Source organism: Lithobates pipiens, unplaced genomic scaffold, assembly GCF_037356315.1.
Source record: "Lithobates pipiens isolate NorthernLeopardFrog02 unplaced genomic scaffold, aLitPip1_a1.2 Scaffold_35, whole genome shotgun sequence".
NCBI lineage: Eukaryota > Metazoa > Chordata > Amphibia > Anura > Ranidae > Lithobates > Lithobates pipiens.
This window is the reverse complement of record NW_027507811.1, coordinates 16,951,240-16,975,571: the sequence shown is the minus strand read 5'-3', so window position 1 is coordinate 16,975,571 and position 24,332 is coordinate 16,951,240. Positions and strand designations below refer to the sequence as shown.

General features: G+C 45.8%; 1 protein-coding gene across 2 annotated transcripts; it reads left to right on the top strand.

Annotated features, from left to right (window-relative positions):
* On the top strand, positions 1–22,927 carry LOC143955646 (uncharacterized). 2 transcript variants are annotated; one of them, XM_077465749.1, is made up of 9 exons: positions 1–2,464; positions 12,736–12,849; positions 12,974–13,135; positions 13,247–13,316; positions 13,427–13,524; positions 13,651–13,792; positions 16,739–16,836; positions 16,952–17,096; positions 19,237–22,927. In XM_077465749.1, exons 2-9 carry the CDS (start codon positions 12,772–12,774, stop codon positions 20,502–20,504), a joined length of 2,061 nt encoding a protein of 686 aa, XP_077321875.1. In that variant the 5' UTR covers positions 1–2,464; positions 12,736–12,771; the 3' UTR covers positions 20,505–22,927. The 2 variants fall into 2 exon arrangements, with proteins under 2 accessions (XP_077321875.1, XP_077321874.1); XM_077465748.1 differs by lacking the exon at positions 1–2,464 and having other exon boundaries at positions 9,906–12,849.
* Positions 22,928–24,332: the final 1,405 nt, after the last annotated feature.

Here is a 24,332-nt window from a genome sequence, read left to right as displayed (position 1 = left end):
CAAGGCACTGTATGTGTGAAATTAAACCTCCGCAGCTTGGTACTGCTTCCTGTAGCAAAAGGATGCAATTCAGGAAAGGTCCACTGGCCCACAATCCAACTGAATAACTTCAGTTGTAGGGATCATTTGTTGGGAATCCGGAAATGCTTGGGATAGGTGATTGGCATAGGTGATTGGCATCTGTGTTTAAGTGAGCTGGACGACAGACTACTCTTAAGTCCTTCAGATTGCCCTCTGCCCAAATGAAGATAGGCTCCACTTGCCTTAGTAAGGAACTGTTGTTGGTTCCGCCTTGGTGATGTATGTATTATATTGCAGCTCTATTGTCTATCCGAATCAGAACTGATTTGTCCTTGATCTGAGAGAGCAAATGCTGTTGATGCGAGATAATCCACCTAGATTTCCAGGATATTTGCGATGATGTCTGCCACATTGAACACCCATCTCTCTTGAACCAACATCTGGTTGCAATGTGCCTCCTAGCCTATTGCATTGGTGTCTGTGGTAACTGTGATCCAGAAGACATGCCTTAATGGACGTGGCTTTACAGGCATCTCCCTCTTTGTCACCTAGTGCAGACCCCTGTGCATCAAACTTGTTTGATGGATTGGGATAGACTGTTTGCTCCATTACTTCAGGAATTCTAGCTAAAAGGTGCCTGAGGTAGCCATGTGTCCATCTGGATACAAAAAGACAAAAATCTGTATTAAGTTGAGTTAGTGCGAGGCTGTTATGTACACCAGTGGTCATCAACCTTGTCCTCAGGGCCCACTAGCAGGACAGGTTTGCAAGATAACTGAAATACATCACAGGTGATATAATTTGCTGCTCAGTGATTGCAGTATTCTAGTCTGTATCTCCCCAAGGTAATACATAAAACCTGGCCTGTTAGTGGGCCCTGAGGACTGGGTTGATGACCACTGATGTAGGACCATGTTCTCACTCTCCTTTCTGAATGATCGCCCACACTTTCTGAGATGGCAGGGACACTGTCCCTTTTGCGGTGTTGACTAAGGCGCCTAAACTGGAGAAAAGATGACTCGTTTGATGATTTACCATCCAACCATATCTTGATAGTGTAGGCCACAGCATCCACCTGTGTTCCACTAGCTGTGCTGGATCTTTTGATAAAAGGAGGATAAAATAGAGAGGGGAGGGACATCTTGTGGAAGATACAACCCTCTAAAAAATGATTTTGACAAACCAGGGCAAAAAAAAAAATTTGCCCCTATTCAAGATGGCCACCATGACTTCAGGCCAGACCGCACATGCGCGGCCGGCGACACTAGGACCTATGCGGCAGGAAGACACTGAGGGACTCAGAAAAGCCGGTGCGAGGTGCGCGCCGTCCATTATGGTAACCAGGAATGAAGGTACACAAAAGGAGGGGAAGGTGGTGGGGGAGGAAGAAAGCGAAAAAGAGAGAGAGGAATGCAAAGAAAGGAAAGTGAGAGAGAATAGATGACAGGAAGGAGAAATGGAAGCATTAAGGCTAAGTGAAAAATAGATATAGCTGCTTTGCAGGCTTGTGCAAATGCCAGTATATAAATGCAGATAGGAGCCCTTAGTTAAGAGACCACGGCTGTCCCAAAAGACCCACAGAAGGGGCTCCCTATCTTATCAGCACATTTAGCTGCCCAAGAATAGGGACTGCACCTGGGAGAGGCTGAACCCAGCTGGAAGCTGCCGATTGCAAAGGTAAGGAACGTTCGATCGCCATTTACTGACTATGAGGGGGAAAAAAGGAGAATGCTGGGAGTGCACTAATCATTTTCTTTTATAATATTCACCGGTCCTGAGGGAGGAGTCAAAGGGGAGCTTGATACAGGTATGCTGCCATGGAGGCCCCAGGAAAATGTCTCTACCAGGTTGTGATTACCACCGAGGAAAGAATATGCGCACTGGGAACCTTTCCAGAGAAAGCCGCAGGTGGTTTTCTTCTACATTTGTTCCCGAAAGTTAATAAAGTTATCATCTGCTGTATAAATAAGTGCTGTGAGCAGCTGGTCAGGTCTGACCGCTCAGATCTGGGATCTACTCTATACACTGAGCAAATAAAGGAAACAGGCGGCAGAATCCCTGATGAAAAGAGGAAGTGTCATTATCTTTAGTTTCTTTATATAAATGATGATTTTTGTATTCTAATTTTGAATAATTACACTATCAAATTATTGTTTTTTTTTTGTTTTTTCTCTTTTAATATCTTAGTGTTCCCCAATGTATAAATGGTACATGATTAAGGAATTAATATAGAATGCCCCATAAGGCAGCAGAAAAAAAAGGCTGAAACATTTTCTACTGTTCTTATATTGTTCACGTGATGGCGACCTCATTGTGAGCGCTTTGTACAGACAGGAAGTGATGTAATGTACAAACAGGAAGTCATGTAATATACAGACAGGAAGTTGAGGGTGAGACGGGAGGAAGTAGAGAGGAGACATTGCTGGAACTGGCAGCAGAGGAGGTAAGAAGATCTTATTTTATATTTACACCCAGTAAGCCCCCCGTCATGCACATTTATCCAGCTGTCCACCCAGAGCCTCTGGTTTATAGATCTTTTATCCAATTGTCCATCCAGAGCCTCTGGTTTATAGACCGGATACATCCTAAATATAGAACCATTTATCCAACTGTCCATCCAGAGCCTCTGGTTTATAGACTGGATACATCCTAAATATAGAACCATTTATCCAACTCTCCATCCAGAGCCTCTGGTTTATAGACCGGATACATCCTAAATATAGAACCATTTATCCAACTGTCCATCCAGAGCCTCTGGTTTATAGACCAAATACATCCTAAATATGGAACCATTTATCCAACTGTCCATCCAGAACCTCTGGTTTATAGACCGGATACATCCTAAATATAGAACCATTTATCCAACTGTCCATCCAGAGCCTCTGGTTTATAGACCGGATACATCCTAAATATAGAACCATTTATCCAACTGTCCATCCAGAGCCTCTGGTTTGTAGACCAGATACATCCTAAATATAGAACCATTTATCTATCCTCCATAAAACTGTCTCGGGGTTGTTGGCTCTCATTACTGTGAGATAATGGACACCATGGGGGTTATTTACAAATAGTGATGGACGAACTTCCGACGGGACGTTTCGCGAACGCGAAACGCGAACGGGCACAAACGTTCGCGAAAACGACCGTTCGCCGCGGGCTCCATTGACTTCAATGGGAGGCGAATTTCGCAAACCTTTAGGTCGAATTTGCGGCCACGGGGTAATTATTAGGGGGTAGCACGTAGTCCCACCACCTGGACAATAGCATAATACATGTATGAGGTGAATTTGGGATCGATAACTACAAGCATTTTTTTTTTATTTGGGAAATTGTTCTGACAATTCAGGACTATGGAGCTAATGAAGGCAATGGAGGAGAGGGAAGGTCAGGGACCAGGGTAGGCAAACAAGAGGGTGCAGGAGATACAGAGCACTGACAGCAGCACCGTAATACAGAGCACTGACATCAGCACCGTGACATACAGCGCTGACAGCAGCTCCGTGACATACAGCGCTGACAGCAGCTCCGTGACATACAGCGCTGACAGCAGCTCCGTGACATACAGCGCTGACAGCAGCTCCGTGACATACAGCGCTGACAGCAGCTCCGTGACATACAGCGCTGACAGCAGCACCGTGACATACAGCGCTGACAGCAGCTCCGTGACATACAGCGCTGACAGCAGCTCCGTGACATACAGCGCTGACAGCAGCTCCGTGACATACAGCACTGACAGCAGCTCCGTGACATACAGCGCTGACAGCAGCTCCGTGACATACAGCGCTGACAGCAGCACCGTGACATACAGCGCTGACAGCAGCTCCGTGACATACAGCGCTGACAGCAGCTCCGTGACATACAGCGCTGACAGCAGCTCCGTGACATACAGCACTGACAGCAGCTCCGTGACATACAGCGCTGACAGCAGCTCCGTGACATACAGCGCTGACAGCAGCACCGTGACATACAGCGCTGACAGCAGCACCGTGACATACAGCGCTGACAGCAGCTCCGTGACATACAGCGCTGACAGCAGCTCCGTGACATACAGCGCTGACAGCAGCTCCGTGACATACAGCGCTGACAGCAGCTCCGTGACATACAGCGCTGACAGCAGCTCCGTGACATACAGCGCTGACAGCAGCTCCGTGACATACAGCGCTGACAGCAGCTCCGTGACATACAGCGCTGACAGCAGCACCGTAAGCAGCCCCAGGAGGAAGTCAGCACAGCACAGGGATGGTGTGATCCCCTCATAATAAGAACCCCCAGGAGGAAGTCAGCACAGCACAGGGATGGTGGGAGCCCCTCATAATAAGAACCCCCAGGAGGAAGTCAGCACAGCACAGGGATGGTGGGAGCCCCTCATAATAAGAACACCCAGGAGGAAGTCAGCACAGCACAGGGATGGTGGGAACCCCTCATAATAAGCAGCCCCAGTAGAAATATGACACCGCTCAACCTCTTCAAAGAGGAGGGTAGGGGCATATAGTACGGTGTGCTTTTTTGGGTCAGGGAAGTGAGCCAAATGAATTAAGAAGGTCTGTGTGCTTGATTCCAAAAATTGTTTATAGACATATACATGGTCTACTGATCACATGTGTTGAATTCCTCCGAGATCCATGCCTCATTCATTTTTAGAAATGTAAGGTAGTTAACACTGTCGTGAGCTAGGCGAGTACGCTTATCGGTCACAATCCCCCCTGCTGCGCTGAACGTCCTTTCGGACAGGACACTGGATGAGGGGCAAGCCAACAGTTCGATTGCAAATTGGGCAAGCTCTGGCCAGAGGTCAAGCCTGCCCACCCAGTAGTCTAGGGGTTCATCACTCCTCAGAGCGTCCACATCGGCCGTTAACCCAATGTAGTCGGACACCTGACGGTCTAGGCGTTCCCTGATGCTGGATCCGGATGACACCTGTCGATGGGTCGGCTGAAAGAATGACCTCATATCCGAAGTCACCAACACATCTTCAAACCGGCCTCTTCTTGCAGGCGCTGTTGGATTGGTACCCGCAAATCCTTCTCTGGGAGTGGGAATTGCTCCTCTGCCAGCGCACGCAAAAGCAGAATGCAGCATTTCTCGAAGCAAGGCCTGGAAGTGCTGCATTCTGACAGCCCTCTGCGACGGCGGTAACATTTCCGCCATTTTGTGTTTGTACCGGGGATCTAAGTACGTTGCCACCCAGTACTGGTCCTTGACCCTCATGCTTTTTATACGGGGGTCCCTATTAAAACACTGGAGCATGAAGGCCCCCATTTGCACTCAAGCGGAAGGTATGTGGTGGTGGTGGTGTTGTTGGTGGTAGTGTCTTTGGGGGTGCACATAGCAGAGAGTGAAGAAGAGGGTGCAGATCGAGAGGATGAGGAGGGTGCAGAAGAATAAGGCTGAGTGAGCCACTCAACCAAGTCTGGTGCGTCCTTTAAAGTAATTGAACGCACCTTCTGCAACTTCCCACTTTGGCTCAAGGCTGTTGCTCCTGCCCTACCCCTACCACCCCTGCGGAAGGGCCTGCCTCTTCCTCTGCCTGTCATTTTTTAAATCACCCTGTGACAAAACTCTTAGTCCCTATACCGCTGAAGGACTGCTGCAGTATAGGGCAGCGGTCAGCAGTAGTGCACGTCAACCCTATGTATTGTGGACCGATAGCGGTCCTTACAGAACAGCAGACTGTACTGCACTCAGGCCTATGTACCGTAGCACCCTATACCAAGTTACCAGTCCTTATAAAAACTTTTGTGGACCAAGCAGGTTGTGTGTTAGTGATTAGCAGACTGTACGTCAGTCCCTATACCAATGAAGGACTGCTGCAGTATAGGGCAGCGGTCAGCAGTAGTGCACGGCAACCCTATGTATTGTGGACCGATAGCGGTCCTTACAGAACAGCAGACTGTACTGCACTCAGGCCTATGTACCGTAGCACCCTATACCAAGTTACCAGTCCTTATAAGAACTTTTGTGGACCAAGCAGGTTGTGTGTTAGTGATTAGCAGACTGTACGTCAGTCCCTATACCAATGAAGGACTGCTGCAGTATAGGGCAGCGGTCAGCAGTAGTGCACGGCAACCCTATGTATTGTGGACCGATAGCGGTCCTTACAGAACAGCAGACTGTACTGCACTCAGGCCTATGTACCGTAGCACCCTATACCAAGTTACCAGTCCTTATAAGAACTTTTGTGGACCAAGCAGGTTGTGTGTTAGTGTTTAGCAGACTGTGCGTCAGTCCCTATACCGCTGAAGGACTGCTGCAGTATAGGGCAGCGGTCAGCAGTAGTGCACGTCAACCCTATGTATTGTGGACCGATAGCGGTCCTTACAGAACAGCAGACTGTACTGCACTCAGGCCTATGTACCGTAGCACCCTATACCAAGTTACCAGTCCTTATAAAAACTTTTGTGGACCAAGCAGGTTGTGTGTTAGTGATTAGCAGACTGTACGTCAGTCCCTATACCAATGAAGGACTGCTGCAGTATAGGGCAGCGGTCAGCAGTAGTGCACGGCAACCCTATGTATTGTGGACCGATAGCGGTCCTTACAGAACAGCAGACTGTAACGCACTCAGGCCTATGTACCGTAGCACCCTATACCAAGTTACCAGTCCTTATAAGAACTTTTGTGGACCAAGCAGGTTGTGTGTTAGTGATTAGCAGACTGTACGTCAGTCCCTATACCAATGAAGGACTGCTGCAGTATAGGGCAGCGGTCAGCAGTAGTGCACGGCAACCCTATGTATTGTGGACCGATAGCGGTCCTTACAGAACAGCAGACTGTAACGCACTCAGGCCTATGTACCGTAGCACCCTATACCAAGTTACCAGTCCTTATAAGAACTTTTGTGGACCAAGCAGGTTGTGTGTTAGTGATTAGCAGACTGTACGTCAGTCCCTATACCAATGAAGGACTGCTGCAGTATAGGGCAGCGGTCAGCAGTAGTGCACGGCAACCCTATGTATTGTGGACCGATAGCGGTCCTTACAGAACAGCAGACTGTACTGCACTCAGGCCTATGTACCGTAGCACCCTATACCAAGTTACCAGTCCTTATAAGAACTTTTGTGGACCAAGCAGGTTGTGTGTTAGTGTTTAGCAGACTGTGCGTCAGTCCCTATACCGCTGAAGGACTGCTGCAGTATAGGGCAGCGGTCAGCAGTAGTGCACGGCAACCCTATGTATTGTGGACCGATAGCGGTCCTTACAGAACAGCAGACTGTAACGCACTCAGGCCTATGTACCGTAGCACCCTATACCAAGTTACCAGTCCTTATAAGAACTTTTGTGGACCAAGCAGGTTGTGTGTTAGTGATTAGCAGACTGTACGTCAGTCCCTATACCAATGAAGGACTGCTGCAGTATAGGGCAGCGGTCAGCAGTAGTGCACGGCAACCCTATGTATTGTGGACCGATAGCGGTCCTTACAGAACAGCAGACTGTAACGCACTCAGGCCTATGTACCGTAGCACCCTATACCAAGTTACCAGTCCTTATAAGAACTTTTGTGGACCAAGCAGGTTGTGTGTTAGTGATTAGCAGACTGTACGTCAGTCCCTATACCAATGAAGGACTGCTGCAGTATAGGGCAGCGGTCAGCAGTAGTGCACGGCAACCCTATGTATTGTGGACCGATAGCGGTCCTTACAGAACAGCAGACTGTAACGCACTCAGGCCTATGTACCGTAGCACCCTATACCAAGTTACCAGTCCTTATAAGAACTTTTGTGGACCAAGCAGGTTGTGTGTTAGTGTTTAGCAGACTGTGCGTCAGTCCCTATACCGCTGAAGGACTGCTGCAGTATAGGGCAGCGGTCAGCAGTAGTGCACGGCAACCCTATGTATTGTGGACCGATAGCGGTCCTTACAGAACAGCAGACTGTAACGCACTCAGGCCTATGTACCGTAGCACCCTATACCAAGTTACCAGTCCTTATAAGAACTTTTGTGGACCAAGCAGGTTGTGTGTTAGTGATTAGCAGACTGTACGTCAGTCCCTATACCAATGAAGGACTGCTGCAGTATAGGGCAGCGGTCAGCAGTAGTGCACGGCAACCCTATGTATTGTGGACCGATAGCGGTCCTTACAGAACAGCAGACTGTAACGCACTCAGGCCTATGTACCGTAGCACCCTATACCAAGTTACCAGTCCTTATAAGAACTTTTGTGGACCAAGCAGGTTGTGTGTTAGTGATTAGCAGACTGTACGTCAGTCCCTATACCAATGAAGGACTGCTGCAGTATAGGGCAGCGGTCAGCAGTAGTGCACGGCAACCCTATGTATTGTGGACCGATAGCGGTCCTTACAGAACAGCAGACTGTAACGCACTCAGGCCTATGTACCGTAGCACCCTATACCAAGTTACCAGTCCTTATAAGAACTTTTGTGGACCAAGCAGGTTGTGTATTAGTGTTTAGCAGACTGTGCGTCAGTCCCTATACCGCTGAAGGACTGCTGCAGTATAGGGCAGCGGTCAGCAGTAGTGCACGGCAACCCTATGTATTGTGGACCGATAGCAGTCCTTACAGAACAGCAGACTGTACTGCACTCAGGCCTATGTACCGTAGCACCCTATACCAAGTTACCAGTCCTTATAAGAACTTTTGTGGACCAAGCAGGTTGTGTGTTAGTGTTTAGCAGACTGTGCGTCAGTCCCTATACCGCTGAAGGACTGCTGCAGTATAGGGCAGCGGTCAGCAGTAGTGCACGTCAACCCTATGTATTGTGGACCGATAGCGGTCCTTACAGAACAGCAGACTGTAACGCACTCAGGCCTATGTACCGTAGCACCCTATACCAAGTTACCAGTCCTTATAAGAACTTTTGTGGACCAAGCAGGTTGTGTATTAGTGTTTAGCAGACTGTGCGTCAGTCCCTATACCGCTGAAGGACTGCTGCAGTATAGGGCAGCGGTCAGCAGTAGTGCACGGCAACCCTATGTATTGTGGACCGATAGCAGTCCTTACAGAACAGCAGACTGTACTGCACTCAGGCCTATGTACCGTAGCACCCTATACCAAGTTACCAGTCCTTATAAGAACTTTTGTGGACCAAGCAGGTTGTGTGTTAGTGTTTAGCAGACTGTGCGTCAGTCCCTATACCGCTGAAGGACTGCTGCAGTATAGGGCAGCGGTCAGCAGTAGTGCACGTCAACCCTATGTATTGTGGACCGATAGCGGTCCTTACAGAACAGCAGACTGTACCGCACCCAAGCCTATGTACCGTAGCACCCTAGACAGACCAAGTTACCAGTCCTGATAAAGAGCTTTGTGGAACAAGTGAGTTGTGAATGATTAGCAGACTGCAGCAGAAGGGCAGCAGTCAAGTATAATATTCTTTCTATATTTGGAAGAAAGAATATTATACGTGTACAAGCCTATTACCGTACCACTGATACCAGTCCTGAAAAGAACCTTTGTGGAACTAATAGTAACAGCAAGTCTTTAAAATTATCCTCACTGCCTGACACACTGCTTCCTGCCTGTCCCTATACAAATTGGCAAAAAAGAGTAGGCTGGAACGATTAGCTGGAACAGCTCTTTTGTGGACCTGATAGTAACAGCTAATGATGATGATGATGATGATGATGAAGAAAGACTAATCTGGCTGAGCTGTCCCTAAAATAGCAGCATACAGCGCTCTGTCCCTTTATCTAAACTGACAAAAGAAACTCAGGCTGCTGACCTAACACCTATACCAGTCCTGAAAAGAACTTTTGTGTACCAAATAGCTAGCGTTTTCTCTGTCCCTACTCCACACAGGATCCTTTCCCTACAGTGACAGAAGAAAGAATGTAAAATGGCCACCGGATCGGGTGTATTTATAGGTTAGGGGGAATGTCCAAGTGTCCATGAGCTGTCATGTCTCAATTGGTTGTCCTGTAACACATGATAAACGTGTCACGAAAGGTTAAAGTTCTTGTATACATTAAACACGTAAGTCCGCCGGGGCGAACGACGGAAAAAGGCGTTCGAACCCGCGGACGGCGAAAGTCGGAAATTCGCCGCGAAACGACCGCCGGGCGAACCGTTCGGCCATCACTATTTACAAAAGGCAAATCCACTTTGCACTACAAGTGCAAAGTGTACTTGAAATTGCTCTGAAAGTGCAATGGAGAGGAAGAAGACTGAACTCGAGTACAAGTTCTAATCAAGGCACCATAAGTAATGAACATCCCTACAGTATATAGAATAAGGGATAAAGGGATATTCATGATTTGATGGAAGGGATGCTGGCCCCTTACTATAACCTTTCTTTATACAGTTTTAGATGGAGGCGGGAGCCACTATAACTCCCATCAGATTATCCTTTTGTCTTTGTACCTATTGGGTTGACGACCCTTTAAATTTCGATCTGTTTGTCAGCTGGACAGAAAGTTAGGGGAACTCTTTCCAGCAAGGACATAGAGAGAAACATTTGCTTCATTACAATCTAGTCAATACAAATGTAAACAAAAGGGGTTTGTATGGAGTTGTCCTCTCCAGCACTAGAACTGCTTGGTTTACATTCACTTCACACTGTATGCAGACAGAGCTCAGGACTGCTGATAGAAATCATAGGGCCCCGTACAGTCTTCCTGATGGTGCCCACCCCAGGTGCAGTGGAACAGCGGCACACTGATGTCACAGAAACACGATCGGACATTCCGACAGCAAAATCCATGTTGGCTCAAGCTTGTCTTGCATACAGACGGTCACACAAACGTTGACGGAAATTCCGAACGTCAAGAACGCGATGACGTACAAGACGTATGACGAGCCGAGTTCAATAGCCAGTGCGGCTCTCCTGCTTGATTTTGAGCATGCGTGGAACTTTGTGTGTCGGAATTGTGTACAAGCGATCGGAATTTCCGGCAACGGATTTTGTTGTCGGAAAATTTGAGAGCTAGATCTCAAATTTTGTTTGTTGGAAATTCAGACGGAAAATGTCTGATGGAGCCTACACAAGCTCCCATCGAACGTTTGTTGTCGGAAATTCCGGCCGTGTGTACGCGCCATTACTTGTTCCACCTGCACATGTAAATTTTTTAAAAGTTCCTCCTCTGCTTCCACCTCCTGGGCCCCTCTGTTGACGTGGGAAATGTAATTAAATCCCTGGTAAGCATGTAGGAGCGGGGTCTAGTAAAACCAATTCATTATTTTAGGCAGAAATGAACAATAAAGCTGCCCTGGGCCCCCTTGTTTTTTTTTGGAAAATTCTTTTTTATTCAGTTTTTAAGCATGCAATTAACATGCCACACTTGGACCGACAACCACCGGCTATAAAATTTGGACATTTACATACAAAACAAAAAACAAAAATAAAACATGGAGTTAAATCCCCCCCTCCCTCCCCCAAAACAATAGAACTTTTGCCTAGATTTATTCCGTCCAAGTTGGCCTCCAAACTGGAGGAAGGCACTACTAGGTGACACTGCACCCGTGTTGTCCGAAATTTTGGGCCTTGATGTTAAATACAGTTCAAAGTATGGCCCGGGCCCCCCCCCCATACAAAAGTGACCAGTTATCCTAATGCAGAATTATCAATATTTCTCCTGTATGCCAGTCATATACATCTCCCGTTATGGCCTAGCACACCAATATCAATAGCTATAGGTTATCTGTAATTGGTCTGATACCGTACCCACCGGTGCCATCTGGGCTCCCTTGTTTAGCTGATAAGGCCTGGGCCCAGTACAACAGGACCCCGATAGAGCCCATCTCATTTCTTGGGTGGAGGGCATCCAGCATCATCTAGATTTTTTTTTCCCTTCCCAGTCTGATTGTCCCTGGCTCATCTTTTTGGATTTCAGTCACAGAAGCTCGGCATCACATGAAGACATTATGTAGGTCAATCTACTGTTTTAGGAAAACGATGTACCGCCCCTTCCACCAGCCATTGTTCTGACTGCATTGTGTGGGCAAGCACACAGTTCCAGTGATGTCATGTCAAGTAGAGGCGCAAAAGATCAGAAAATAATATACTCCAGAGGGCTGTTTGTATAAAGTTATATTGGACGATAATATGAATGAGAGCTTTTAGTTCTCAAGTCCCGTGAAAGTGTCTTTCGTTCTTTGAGTGGGACTTTAGAATGCAGGGCTGCCACCACAGGGAGCTGAAACCAGGCTCCTAGACTGTTGCAGGAAAAGAGAAGAAGAAGGGGGCGCCTCTGGGTGTAGATTTTTAAAAGGCAATTTATTCACAGGTAAAACAAACAGATTATGCATTCACATTTTCCAAGGCATAAAAAGGCATGTAGAATACAAGGGGGGCGGTTTTTTCATTTGATTCGTCCGTCACATAAGATCCGGTCCGCGGGTGTCATGTTGTCCTCTCCTGGCGTTACCACGAGTTTGTTGTTTTAAAGAATGCCGGCTTGGTGGACTCAGAGGATGTGTTTCCAAAGCGAGGCTTGGTTAGCGGTGACACGCCGGTCGCGGGGTTGTTACGTCACGGCGGGCGACGCGTTTCCTGAGCGTTCGGGTCGAGGTGGAGAGACGACCGCGCTCTTTCATCAGGCCAGTCATCACTGGGTCCAGGCTAATGTATGTCATAACAACAGAAAAGTGTGGTTTGAATGATGAACGGGGAAAAGCGGAATTTAAAAGGCTAAATAGAAGCAGATTTACAAGCTTTCTAATACAGTAACAGTCCGAGATGTCAGAACTATGGAGGAACTCTGTGCAGACATTATTCATCCCAGTACAGTCCAGATCATTCTCAGTTTATTATCCGTCTACAGAGGAGGAGAGTCTTGAATAGAATCACATCAGTGAGGATGGAGGAGAACTCGAGTCACATGACTGAGAGGATATTAGGCCTCACCCTGGAGATCATCTACCTGCTGACTGGAGAGGTGAGGAGGATCCTGGGAGATCACATGACATCGCTTTTATCTCTATTAATAAGACACATCTGGAGTGGTAATGAGCATTTTGTAATGCCTGAAATGAGAATTGTTAATATCTCTCTTTACACAGCGTTATGAGGTAGTGAAGAATATATATGGCGAGCCATTAAAAATTAGCAGCTGTCTTCATGAGACCACAACAGGGCCTCCACCTCAATGTCTGTCAGCTGAGAGTAAATACACCAATATTCTGGAGGTCACCAACAGGATCACTGATCTGCTGACAGGAGAGGTGAGCGGTGCCGGGAATTCTGGGACATTATCCAGTAACAGACAAGGGATGTGTCTGGATGGTGACTGTATCATTGTGTGTGTCAGGATGTCACTGTCTGTTGCTTGATAGGGTTGGAGGTATTTAGAAGACCTTTCTAAGGATGCGAAGACAGAGAATTGCCAAAGCTTCATATCACCGGGTGAGAGGAGACTTTAAGGAGAGAGCAGTACGGAGGGTCCACCTAGATCCCCCATCATCTGATAAACACATAGAAACAATGTATTCAGTCAGTGTGTGTGTTTCCTACAGATGGATCCAGTAATGGGAACCCACCAGAGAGATGTCCCCGTCCTCTGTATTCCCGGGATTCCACACAGGAGGGTCACACCATCCCCCACCATCATCAGGTAGGTGGTGGGACTGAGAATGAAAACCTAATACTGTATTTTAAACTTTATGATATGACAATCTTCTATTTATTTTTTTATTTTTATTTTTTTTTACAAATATCTACTCTCATTTTTGGGGTTCAGGGTGTAGAGCTGAATAACATTAAAGTTGAGGATAAAGATGAAGAAGAAGAGAGGTTGGTGAGCGGAGATCAGCAGTCTATGGAGGAGGGGGAGATGATTATGAAAAGTAAACAGGAGGAATGTTCTCTACACAGGAACACAAGTGAGTAATAAACACTACATACAGAAACATTTCTCATTTTCATGTTGCGACTAGGAGTATAAAAGTGTTTATTTACAATGTTACATCAATTGAGAAAAAGTCTGTTTTATCAAATTCACCCAAAAATAAAATGAAAAATTTGAAAGCGGCAGTTGATCAAGAGGATAGCAGAATATCAATAAATAGCTTGGCCTAATTTTCTTCAGGTTAAAGAAAATTCCTGCCCGACCCCTGGTCCAGGTGCTTCATTCACCTTTAACCACTTGCTTACTGGGCACTTAAACCCCCCTCAGTCCCAGACCAATTTTCAGCTTTCAGCGCTGATACACTTTGAATGACAATTGCGCGGGCATACAACACTGTACCCAAATGAAATTTTTATCATTTTTTTCCCACAAATAGAGCTTTCTTTTGGTGGTATTTAGTTACAGCTCGGAGTTTTATTTTTTGCTAAACAAACAAAAAAAGATGCAAAAAAAAAAAAAAAAAAATCATGTTTTAATAGTTTGTTATAAAATTTTGCAAACGGGTCATTTTTCTCCTTCATTGAAGTGCGCTGATAAGGCGGCACTGATAGGCTGCATTGGTGGGCACTGATGGGCTGCATTGGTGGGCACTGATAGGCTGCATTGGTGGGCACTGATAGGCTGCACTGGTGGGCACTGATAGGCATAGTTAAGGCAGCACTAATAGGCACAGATAAGGCGGCACCGATGGGCACAGATAAGGCGGCACTGATGGGCAAAGATGGGCACAGATAAGATGGCACGGATGGGTGGCACGGATAAGTGGCATGGATGGGTGGCACGGATGGGCACTGATAGGTACCACAGATAGATGGGACTGATGGGCACTGATAGGTGGCACTGATAGGTGGCACTGCTGGGCACTGATGGGCGGCACTGCTGGGCACTGATGGGCGGCACTGCTGGGCACTGATGGGCGGCACTGGGGTGCAGCACCTTTGAGGCAGATTGGGTGGCACTGTGGGTGGCACTGTGGGCACTATGGGCACAGACGGGGGGCACTTACTTTTACTTTTATTTATCCTTCAGGATGGCACTGCGGGAGGCAGGTGGGCACTGGCAGGTGGCATGTGGTGCCTTGCATTGCTGGCCGTGATCGGGACTGATGTCCCGATCACGGCCGCCGGTGATCGGCTTTTTTTTTTTCTCCTCGCGCTGTCAGCGCGAGGAGGAATAATAGCCGATTACCGGCTCCGTTCTATCACATGATCAGCTGTCATTGGCTGACAGCTGATCACGTGATAAGGGGTCGGGATCGACCCCTTGCACGGATCGGTGATCAGGCGAGTCTCACGGACTCGCCGATCACAGAGCGCGCCGCGCGCGCCCCTCAGGGGGCGCGCAGGCCGCTCGTAACCGGGACGATGTCAATAGACGTAGTCCCGGAAATCTAGGTCCGCGCTAATGCCGTCATTCGGCAATAGCGCGGTACCCAAGTGGTTAACAGAGCTCAACTCTTTAAGCACATATGGGTGTAAGCCATCTGGCCCAGGTGCTTTATTCACCTTTAACAGTGTTCAACTCTTCGAGCGCACTTGGGTGTTGGCCTTCTGGTCCAGGTACTTTGTTTGCCTTTAACATAACTCAACTCTTTCAGAACACATGGGTGTAAACCATCTGGTCCAGGTGCTTCATTCACCTTTAACAGGGTTCAACTCTTTGAGCACACATGGGTGTTAGCCATCTGGTACAGGTGCTTTATTTACTTTTTTTTGTCTAAATGTTTCTGTACCATGTCAATTTTGAGCCACTGTGAATCATTTAAAGCTATGTCAACACTATTATGGACGTGAGTTCCATACTTTTGTTTGTATACACAGAGCTGAAGATGGTATTTCATTTGCCTTGTCTTTGTTCCCAGTCCCTAAACTTAAATTATCACATAAAGGACCTACTTGCTCAGACCTGACTTTTTTTTACTATTTATGCTTTTAAAGAATTCTTGGGGAATTTTCCTCCTCTCTTTTGGATTCTCACGTTCATTTTGAATTACCACGGCCTTCGTTTCCTTTTTCCATATCATGTTATATTCTTTGTAACGTTTAAAAAGATGAAAGTTTTCCTTCATTTTTATATGTTTTAAATGCCCTTTTCCTATTGTTTATGGCTTTTTTTTTTAAAACTAAGAATGTGAGCCACATAACATACAGGAAAGGAGTCAAATAAACGAATTGCCCATGGGAGTACACAGTATCTTGCAGTGTGTTGCATACAGTCGATTTGAAACATTCCCATTTCCGTTCTCTGTCCTTGATGACAATATATCCTCCTAATCTGAGTCTTAGAGAGCAGCCATCAGCCTTGGAAAATCTGCTCTCTTAAAATTAAGTGTTTAGAGTAGTTTAAATTGTAAAGGAGAGAGCAGGACAGAGGGTCCCCCAACATCTGATCAACACATAGAAACAATGTATTCAGTCAGTGCGTGTGTTTCCTACAGATAGATCCCGTAATGGGAACCCACCAGAGAGATGTTTTCTCTGTGTCCTTTATTCCCAATTAACAGTGGGGCCCAAACTGTATGGTGGTGCACATGTTACCATCTCTTTAGAACTACATGCAATTAACTACTTTTAGAGCTGTTAGGCAAAGGTAGCAAAGGTAGTCTCTGGTTGCATTGGATCACTAGCAGTGGAATAAAAACACAGCTGAATCCGCTCACTAGTCTTGGTATACTGAACCTTTGTCCTGGGCGTGTGATGGTCTGCAGTCTTTAGGGTTCTGATCCCTGGTGGCTTACCTTTTTGGTGCAGGAACAGACAGGTCCAAGCAGCAGGTCCGTATCCAACAGTCTGAAGCACAAGAGGCTCTCAGGAGACTTTATTGTAAAGGAGAGAGCAGTACGGAGGGTCCACCAAGATCCCCCATCATCTGATAAACACATAGAAATAATGTATTCAGTCAGTGTGTGTGTTTCCTACAGATGGATCCAGTAATGGGAACCCTCCAGAGAGATGTCCCTGTCCTCTGTATTCCCGGGATTCACCACAGGAAGGTCACACCATCCCCCACCATCATCAGGTAGGTGGGACTGATCAAACAGAACAATTCTAAGCTATAAGATGACATTCTACTTTGTAATCTCTTGTTCCTTTTTTTTCCCCCCCCCACTATATTCTATCATTTTGGGGTTTAGGCTGCAGAGCTAAAAGACATAAAAGTTGAGATTAAAGAGGAAGAAGAAGAAGAGAGGTTGGTGAGTGGAGATCAGCAGTCTATGAAGGAGGGGGAGACGATTGTGAAAAGTAAACAGGAGGAATCTTCTGTACATATGGACACAAGTAAGTCATAAACTGTAAATATATAGGGACAGTTCACATTTTATTTAACTTCTATGAGTATAAATAATGTATTTACATTTTTACAAGGTTTTAAAAAAGGACATATGAGGTTTACCCACAGAAAAATATAAACCAGCAGTTTATGCAGATAAAGAAAACCTGTATAAAGAATTCCTTCCTGATCCGATCCGATATATGATGAGACTCCAGATCAACATATTACAATGATTTTTACCAAACTGATACTGTCCACCATATGAAAGGTTCATCTCCATTCCTAAATATAATGTCATGTTCCCAACAAATGAGGAGGAGATACTGTACATCATATGAAAGGTCCATCTCCATTCCTCAATATAACGTCATGTTCCCAACAAATGAGGAGGAGATACTGTACACCATATGAAAGGTCCATCTCCATTCCTCAATATAACGTCATGTTCCCAACAAATGAGGAGGAGATACTGTCCACCATATGAAAGGTCCATCTCCATTCCTCAATATAACGTCATGTTCCCAACAAATGAGGAGGAGATACTGTACATCATATGAAAGGTCCATCTCCATTCCTCAATATAATGTCATGTTCCCAACAAATGAGGAGGAGATACTGTACTCCATATGAAAGGTCCATCTCCATTCCTCAATATAATGTCATGTTTACAACAAATGAGGAGGAGATACTGTACACCAGGGGTCATCAACCCTGTCCTCAGGGCCAGGTTTGCAAGATAACTGAAATATATTGCAGGTGATATAATTTGCTGCTCAGTGATTGCAGTATTCTAGTCTGAATCTCCCCAAGGTCATACATAAAACCTGGCCTGTTAGTGGGCCCTGAGGACAGGGTTAATGAGCACTGTTGTTCACTATATGTAAGGTCCATCTTCATTCCTCAATATAACGTCATGTTCCCAACAAATGAGGAAGAGATACTATAACCATATGAAAGGTCCATCACTGTTCCTCAATATAACCTCAAGTTCCCAACAAATGAAGAGGAGATACTGTACACCATATGAAAGGTCCATCTCAATTCCTCAGTATAGCATCATGTTCCCAACAAATGAGGAGATACATATGGTTACAGTAAGTTCCATCTCCGTTCCTCAATATAACATCATGTTCCCAACAAATGAGGAGGAGATACTGTACACCATATGAAAGGTCCATCTCCATTTCTCAATATAATGTCATGTTCCTAACAAATGAGGAGGAGATACAAGTACCGTATTTATTGGCGTATAACATGCACTTTTTTCCCCTTAAAATCAGGGTAAAATCGCGGGTGCGTGTTATACGCCGATCCTCCGCGATTTCCGCACGATTTTTTGGGCTCTGGGCGGCTTTCAGCCGCCTTCGGCCCTTCTCACGGTCTGAGAGCGGCCAAAAGCTGCCGAGTACGGCCGAGGCGGCCGAAAGCCGCCGACAAGGTCTGAGAGTGGCCGAAAGCCGCCGAGAAGGGCCAAGGCGGCCGAAAGCCGCCGAGAAGGTCTGAGAACGGCCTAAAGCCGCGGAGAGGGGCTGAGGCGGCCGAAAGCCACCGAGAAGGTCTGAGAGTGGCCGAAAGCCACCAAGAAGTTCCGGGCGCCACCGAGATACACAGGACATCTCGGCGGCGCCATTTTTAAAAACATAAGCTGACAGCACTGATGCACAAGGCTACAATGACGGACAAGCTGCATGACAAGGCTGCAATGACGGACAGGCTGCATGACAAGGCTGCAATGACGGACAGGCTGCATGACAAGGCTGCAATGATGGACAGGCTGCATGACAAAGCTGCAAATGACGCTGACCAGGCTTCAGATGGACACTGATAAGGCTGCATTGATGGGCATTTAAATGTAAGTTTTTTTCCTTAAATTTCCCTCCTAAAAGTCTTTTCCACAAAATTCCCTCCTAAACTGTGCGTGTTATACGCCGATAAATACGGTAAATCATAAACTCCAAAAGGAGAAACATCTCACATTATTACTTTACGTCTATGAATATAATATATGTATATACATTCTTACCACATGAAAAATCATATTTTCTGTTGTGATGGCAAAATATTTTATTCCTTGTGAAACTGTAGAGTTCTAGATGAACATTTATGGCATCTATACCTCATTTATTCTTAAATTGCTTTTTTTAGTAGGTGGACTTAATGCCTCGAATACCAAGAAGGGATATCTTATTTTATGTACAAATTTGAATCCACAAGGAATCGACATTGTACAATATGCTCCAGGAGTTAATATCATTACTCAAAATATTCATCACCTACCTTACACTTTTCATACCTCAATGGATCCCTCTAATCCTGCGGCATCTTCTGATACGGCACATACTGTTACTCCGGATGGTGCCTATCTTTCCACCGATCAGTCTAATGCCAAGAAATCTTCTTTAGGTAATGATGGATTTCACAAAGAGGAGAGTTCATTTTCATGTTCGGTGTGTGGGAAATCTTTCACTGGAAAAAAAGACCTTCATAACCACCTGATCAGTCACATAGACGAGCGTCCCTATTCATGTTCAGAGTGCAAGAAATGTTTCAGTGACAGAGGATACCTTGTTATCCATAAGAGAATTCACACAGGGGAGCGTCCTTTTCCATGTTCAGAGTGTGAAAAATGTTTCATTCAAAAAGGAGACCTTCATAAACACCAGAGGACTCACACGGGTGAACGGCCCTACTCATGTTCAGAGTGTGGGAAAAGTTTTTCAGAGAACAAATTACTTCTTGCACACCAGAAGTCTCACACGGGAGAGCGTCCTTTCTCATGTTCAGAGTGTGGAAAAGGTTTCATTCTTAAAAATGGTCTTGTTAGACATCTGAGAATTCATACAGGTGAGCGTCCTTTTGCATGTTCAGAGTGCGGAAAATGTTTTATTCAGAAAGGAGCTCTTAATAAACACCTGAGAATTCACACAGGTGACCGTCCTTATGCATGTTCAGAGTGCGGGAAACGCTTCATTCAGAAAGAAAAACTTGTTGCACACCAGAGAACTCACACGGGTGAGCGCCCTTTTGCATGTTCAGAGTGTGGGAAATGTTTCATTCAGAAAGGTGCACTGGTTTCACACCAGAAGATTCACTCAGGTGTACGTCCTTATTCATGTTCAGAGTGTGGAAAATCCTTCATTGAGAAAAGAAAACTTCTTGCACACCAGAATTATCACACGGGTAAGCATCCATTTTCCTGTGCAGTGTGCGGGAAGGGTTTCAATGAGAAGGTAAAACTTCTTATACACCAGAGAATTCACACAGGGGAGCGTCCCTATTCATGTTCTCTGTGCAAGAAATCTTTTAATGAAAAGGGAGCACTTTTTAAACACCAGAGAATTCACAACAGTGAGGGCCATATTCCTGCTAGTAAAAGAAATCGAATTAGACATCAGAATACAGACAGCTCCTGATGTTGACAAATGTAGTGTGGATGGTGGAGGAGAGCTGTCGGAGAAAGTAGTGTGGATGGTGGGGGGAGATCTGTCGGAGAATGTAGTGTGGAAGGTGGAGGAGATCTGTCGGAGAATGTAGTGTGGATGGTGGGAGGAGATCTGTCGGAGAATGTAGTGTGGATGGTGGGAGGAGATCTGTCGGAGAATGTAGTGTGGATGGTGGGAGGAGAACTGTCGGAGAATGTAGTGTGGATGGTGGGAGGAGAGCTGTCGGAGAATGTAGTGTGGATGGTGGGAGGAGATCTGTCTGAGAATGTAGTGTGGATGGTGGAGGAGATCTGTCGGAGAATGTAGTGTGGATGGTGGAGATCTGTCGGCGAATGTAGTGTGGATGGTGGGAGGAGAACTGTCGGAGAATGTAGTGTGGATGGTGGGAGGAGAGCTGTCGGAGAATGTAGTGTGGATGGTGGGAGGAGATCTGTCTGAGAATGTAGTGTGGATGGTGGAGGAGATCTGTCGGAGAATGTAGTGTGGATGGTGGAGATCTGTCGGCGAATGTAGTGTGGATGGTGGAGGAGATCTGTCGGAGAATGTAGTGTGGATGGTGGGGGAGAGCTGTCGGAGAATGTAGTGTGGATGGTGGGAGGAGACCTGTCGGAGAATGCAATGTGGATGGAGGAGAGCTGTGGGAGAATGTAGTGTGGATGGTGGAGGAGATCTGTCGGAGAATGTAGTGTGGATGGTGGGGATCTGTCGGAGAATGTAGTGTGGATGATGGAGGAGAGCTGTCAGAGAATGTAGTGTGGATGGTGGGAGGAGAACTGTCGGAGAATGTAGTGTGGATGGTGGGAGGAGAGCTGTCGGAGAATGTAGTGTGGATGGTGGGAGGAGATCTGTCTGAGAATGTAGTGTGGATGGTGGAGGAGATCTGTCGGAGAATGTAGTGTGGATGGTGGAGATCTGTCGGAGAATGTAGTGTGGATGGTGGAGAGCTGTCGGAGAATGTAGTGTGGATGGTGGAGAAGATCTGTCGGAGAATGTAGTGTGGATGGTGGGGGAGAGCTGTCGGAGAATGTAGTGTGGATGGTGGGAGGAGACCTGTCGGAGAATGCAATGTGGATGGAGGAGAGCTGTGGGAGAATGTAGTGTGGATGGTGGAGGAGATCTGTCGGAGAATGTAGTGTGGATGGTGGGGATCTGTCGGAGAATGTAGTGTGGATGATGGAGGAGAGCTGTCAGAGAATGTAGTGTGGATGGTGGAGGAGAGCTGTCGGAGAATGTAGTGTGGATGGTGGGAGGAGAGCTGTCGGAGAATGTAGTGTGGATGGTGGGAGGAGAGCTGTCGGAGAATGTAGTGTGGATGGTGGAAGAGATCTGTCGGAGAATGTAGTGTGGATGGTGGGAGATCTGTCGGAGAATGTAGTGTGGATGGTGGAGGAGATCTGTGGGAGAATGTAGTGTGGATGGTGGAGGAGATCTGTCGGAGAATGTAGTGTGGATGGTGGAGGAGATCTGTCGGAGAATGTAGTGTGGATGGTGGAGGAGATCTGTCGGAGAATGTAGTGTGGATGGTGGAGGAGATCTGTCGGAGAATGTAGTGTGGATGGTGGAGGAGAGCTGTCGGAGAATCTAGTGTGGATGGCGGGAGGAAATCTGTCGGAGAATGTAGTGTGGATGGTGGAGGAGATCTGTGGGAGAATGTAGTGTAGATGGTGGAGGAGATCTGTTGGAGAATGTAGTGTGGATGGTGAAGGAGATCTGTCGGAGAATGTAGTGTGGATGGTGGAGGAGATCTGTCGGAGAATGTAGTGTGGATGGTGGGAGGAGATCTGTCGGAGAATGTAGTGTGGATGGTGGAGGAGATCTGTCGGAGAATGTAGTGTGGATGGTGGAGGAGAGTAGTCAGAGAATGTAGTGTGGATGGTGGAGGAGATCTGTCAGAGAGCTTGGTACATGGTGGGACAAATGCTGACATAGAAAATAGTATGGAAATGAGGGGAAAAGAGCCAACTCAGGGCTGCAGAGAGTTTAGTGATATGGATGCTGCTGAGGGAACAATGTCTGGTGTAGACATCGATAATAAAAGCATGTCTCTACCAGGATGTGGTTACTACTGAGCTAACATATCTCTTTTCCAAGAATTCTTCACAATTACAGCGAAAAACATCAAGAGACTTGGTCTCTGCATATCCTTTCAAGGTTTATACATTACAGGTGATATAATATTCCAGCTGTATTCATAAAAGCTGCAAGTCTGTGTGATGTGAGCAAGGCTGATGACTCAGATTGGGGTATAAATGAACATGACAGGTATAAAATGAAACGATTCCTGTTTATATTGATAATGAAATGAATAACAATTTAAAAAGTCATGTAATTAAGCACTTTGTATATATTTTTTTATGTTTCACTTGTTTATAAATAATAAATTTGTAATTTTTCATTTTTTTATATTGATTATGTTTTACCTGATATATAAGCTCCATGTGTAATAATGTATGCAACGTAAAGAAAGAATAAAAACGAAGGCAGCATCAAAACATTAAAACATAACAAAGGACGAAGTATTTATATTTTCCACAAGATGACAATCTAATTTACTGTGAGCTGGACAGGCTGTCCTCTTCCTCCATAGTCATTGTGATGTATTTTATATCAAGCTGCCCCTACTGCTACATAGAGCTATTTATCCAACTGTCCATCCAGAGCCTCTGGTTTATAGACCGGATACATCCTAAATATAGAACCATTTATCCAACTGTCCATCCAGAGCCTCTGGTTTATAGACCGGATACTTCCTATATACAGAACCATTTATCCAACTGTCCATCCAGAGCCTCTGGTTTATAGACTGGATACATCCTAAATATAGAGCCATTTATCCAACTGTCCATCCACAGCCTCTGGTTTATAGACCGGATACATCCTAAATATAGAACCATTTATCCAACTGTCCATCCAGAGCCTCTGGTTTATAGACCGGATACATCCTAAATATAGAACCATTTATCCAACTGTCCATCCAGAGCCTCTGGTTTATAGACCGGATACATCCTAAATATAGAACCATTTATCCAACTGTCCATCCAGAGCCTCTGGTTTATAGACCGGATACATCCTAAATATAAAACCATTTATCCAACTGTCCATCCAGAGCCTCTGGTTTATAGAACAGATACATCCTAAATATAGAACCATTTATCCAACTGTCCATCCAGAGCCTCTGGTTTATAGACCGGATATATCCTAAATATAGAACCATTTATCCAACTGTCCATCCAGAGCCTCTGGTTTATAGACCGGATACATCCTAAATATAGAACCATTTATCCAACTGTCCATCCAGAGCCTCTGGTTTATAGACCGGATACATCCTAAATATAAAACCATTTATCCAACTGTCCATCCAGAGCCTCTGGTTTATAGAACAGATACATCCTAAATATAGAACCATTTATCCAACTGTCCATCCAGAGCCTCTGGTTTATAGACCGGATACATCCTAAATATAGAGCCATTTATCCAATTGTCCATCCAGAGCCTCTGGTTTATAGACCAAATACATCCTAAATATAAAACCATTTATCCAACTGTCCATCCAGAGCCTCTGGTTTATAGATCGGATACATCCTAAATATAAAACCATTTATCCAACTGTCCATCTAGAGCCTCTGGTTTATAGACCGGATACATCCTAAATATAGAACCATTTATCCAACTGTCCATCCAGAGCCTCTGGTTTATAGACCGGATACATCCTTAATATAGAACCATTTATAGTAATGAGAAAAAAGTAACAAAGATTAGATCTTCATTTAGACCGTGCCTAGAAATAAAGAACACAGG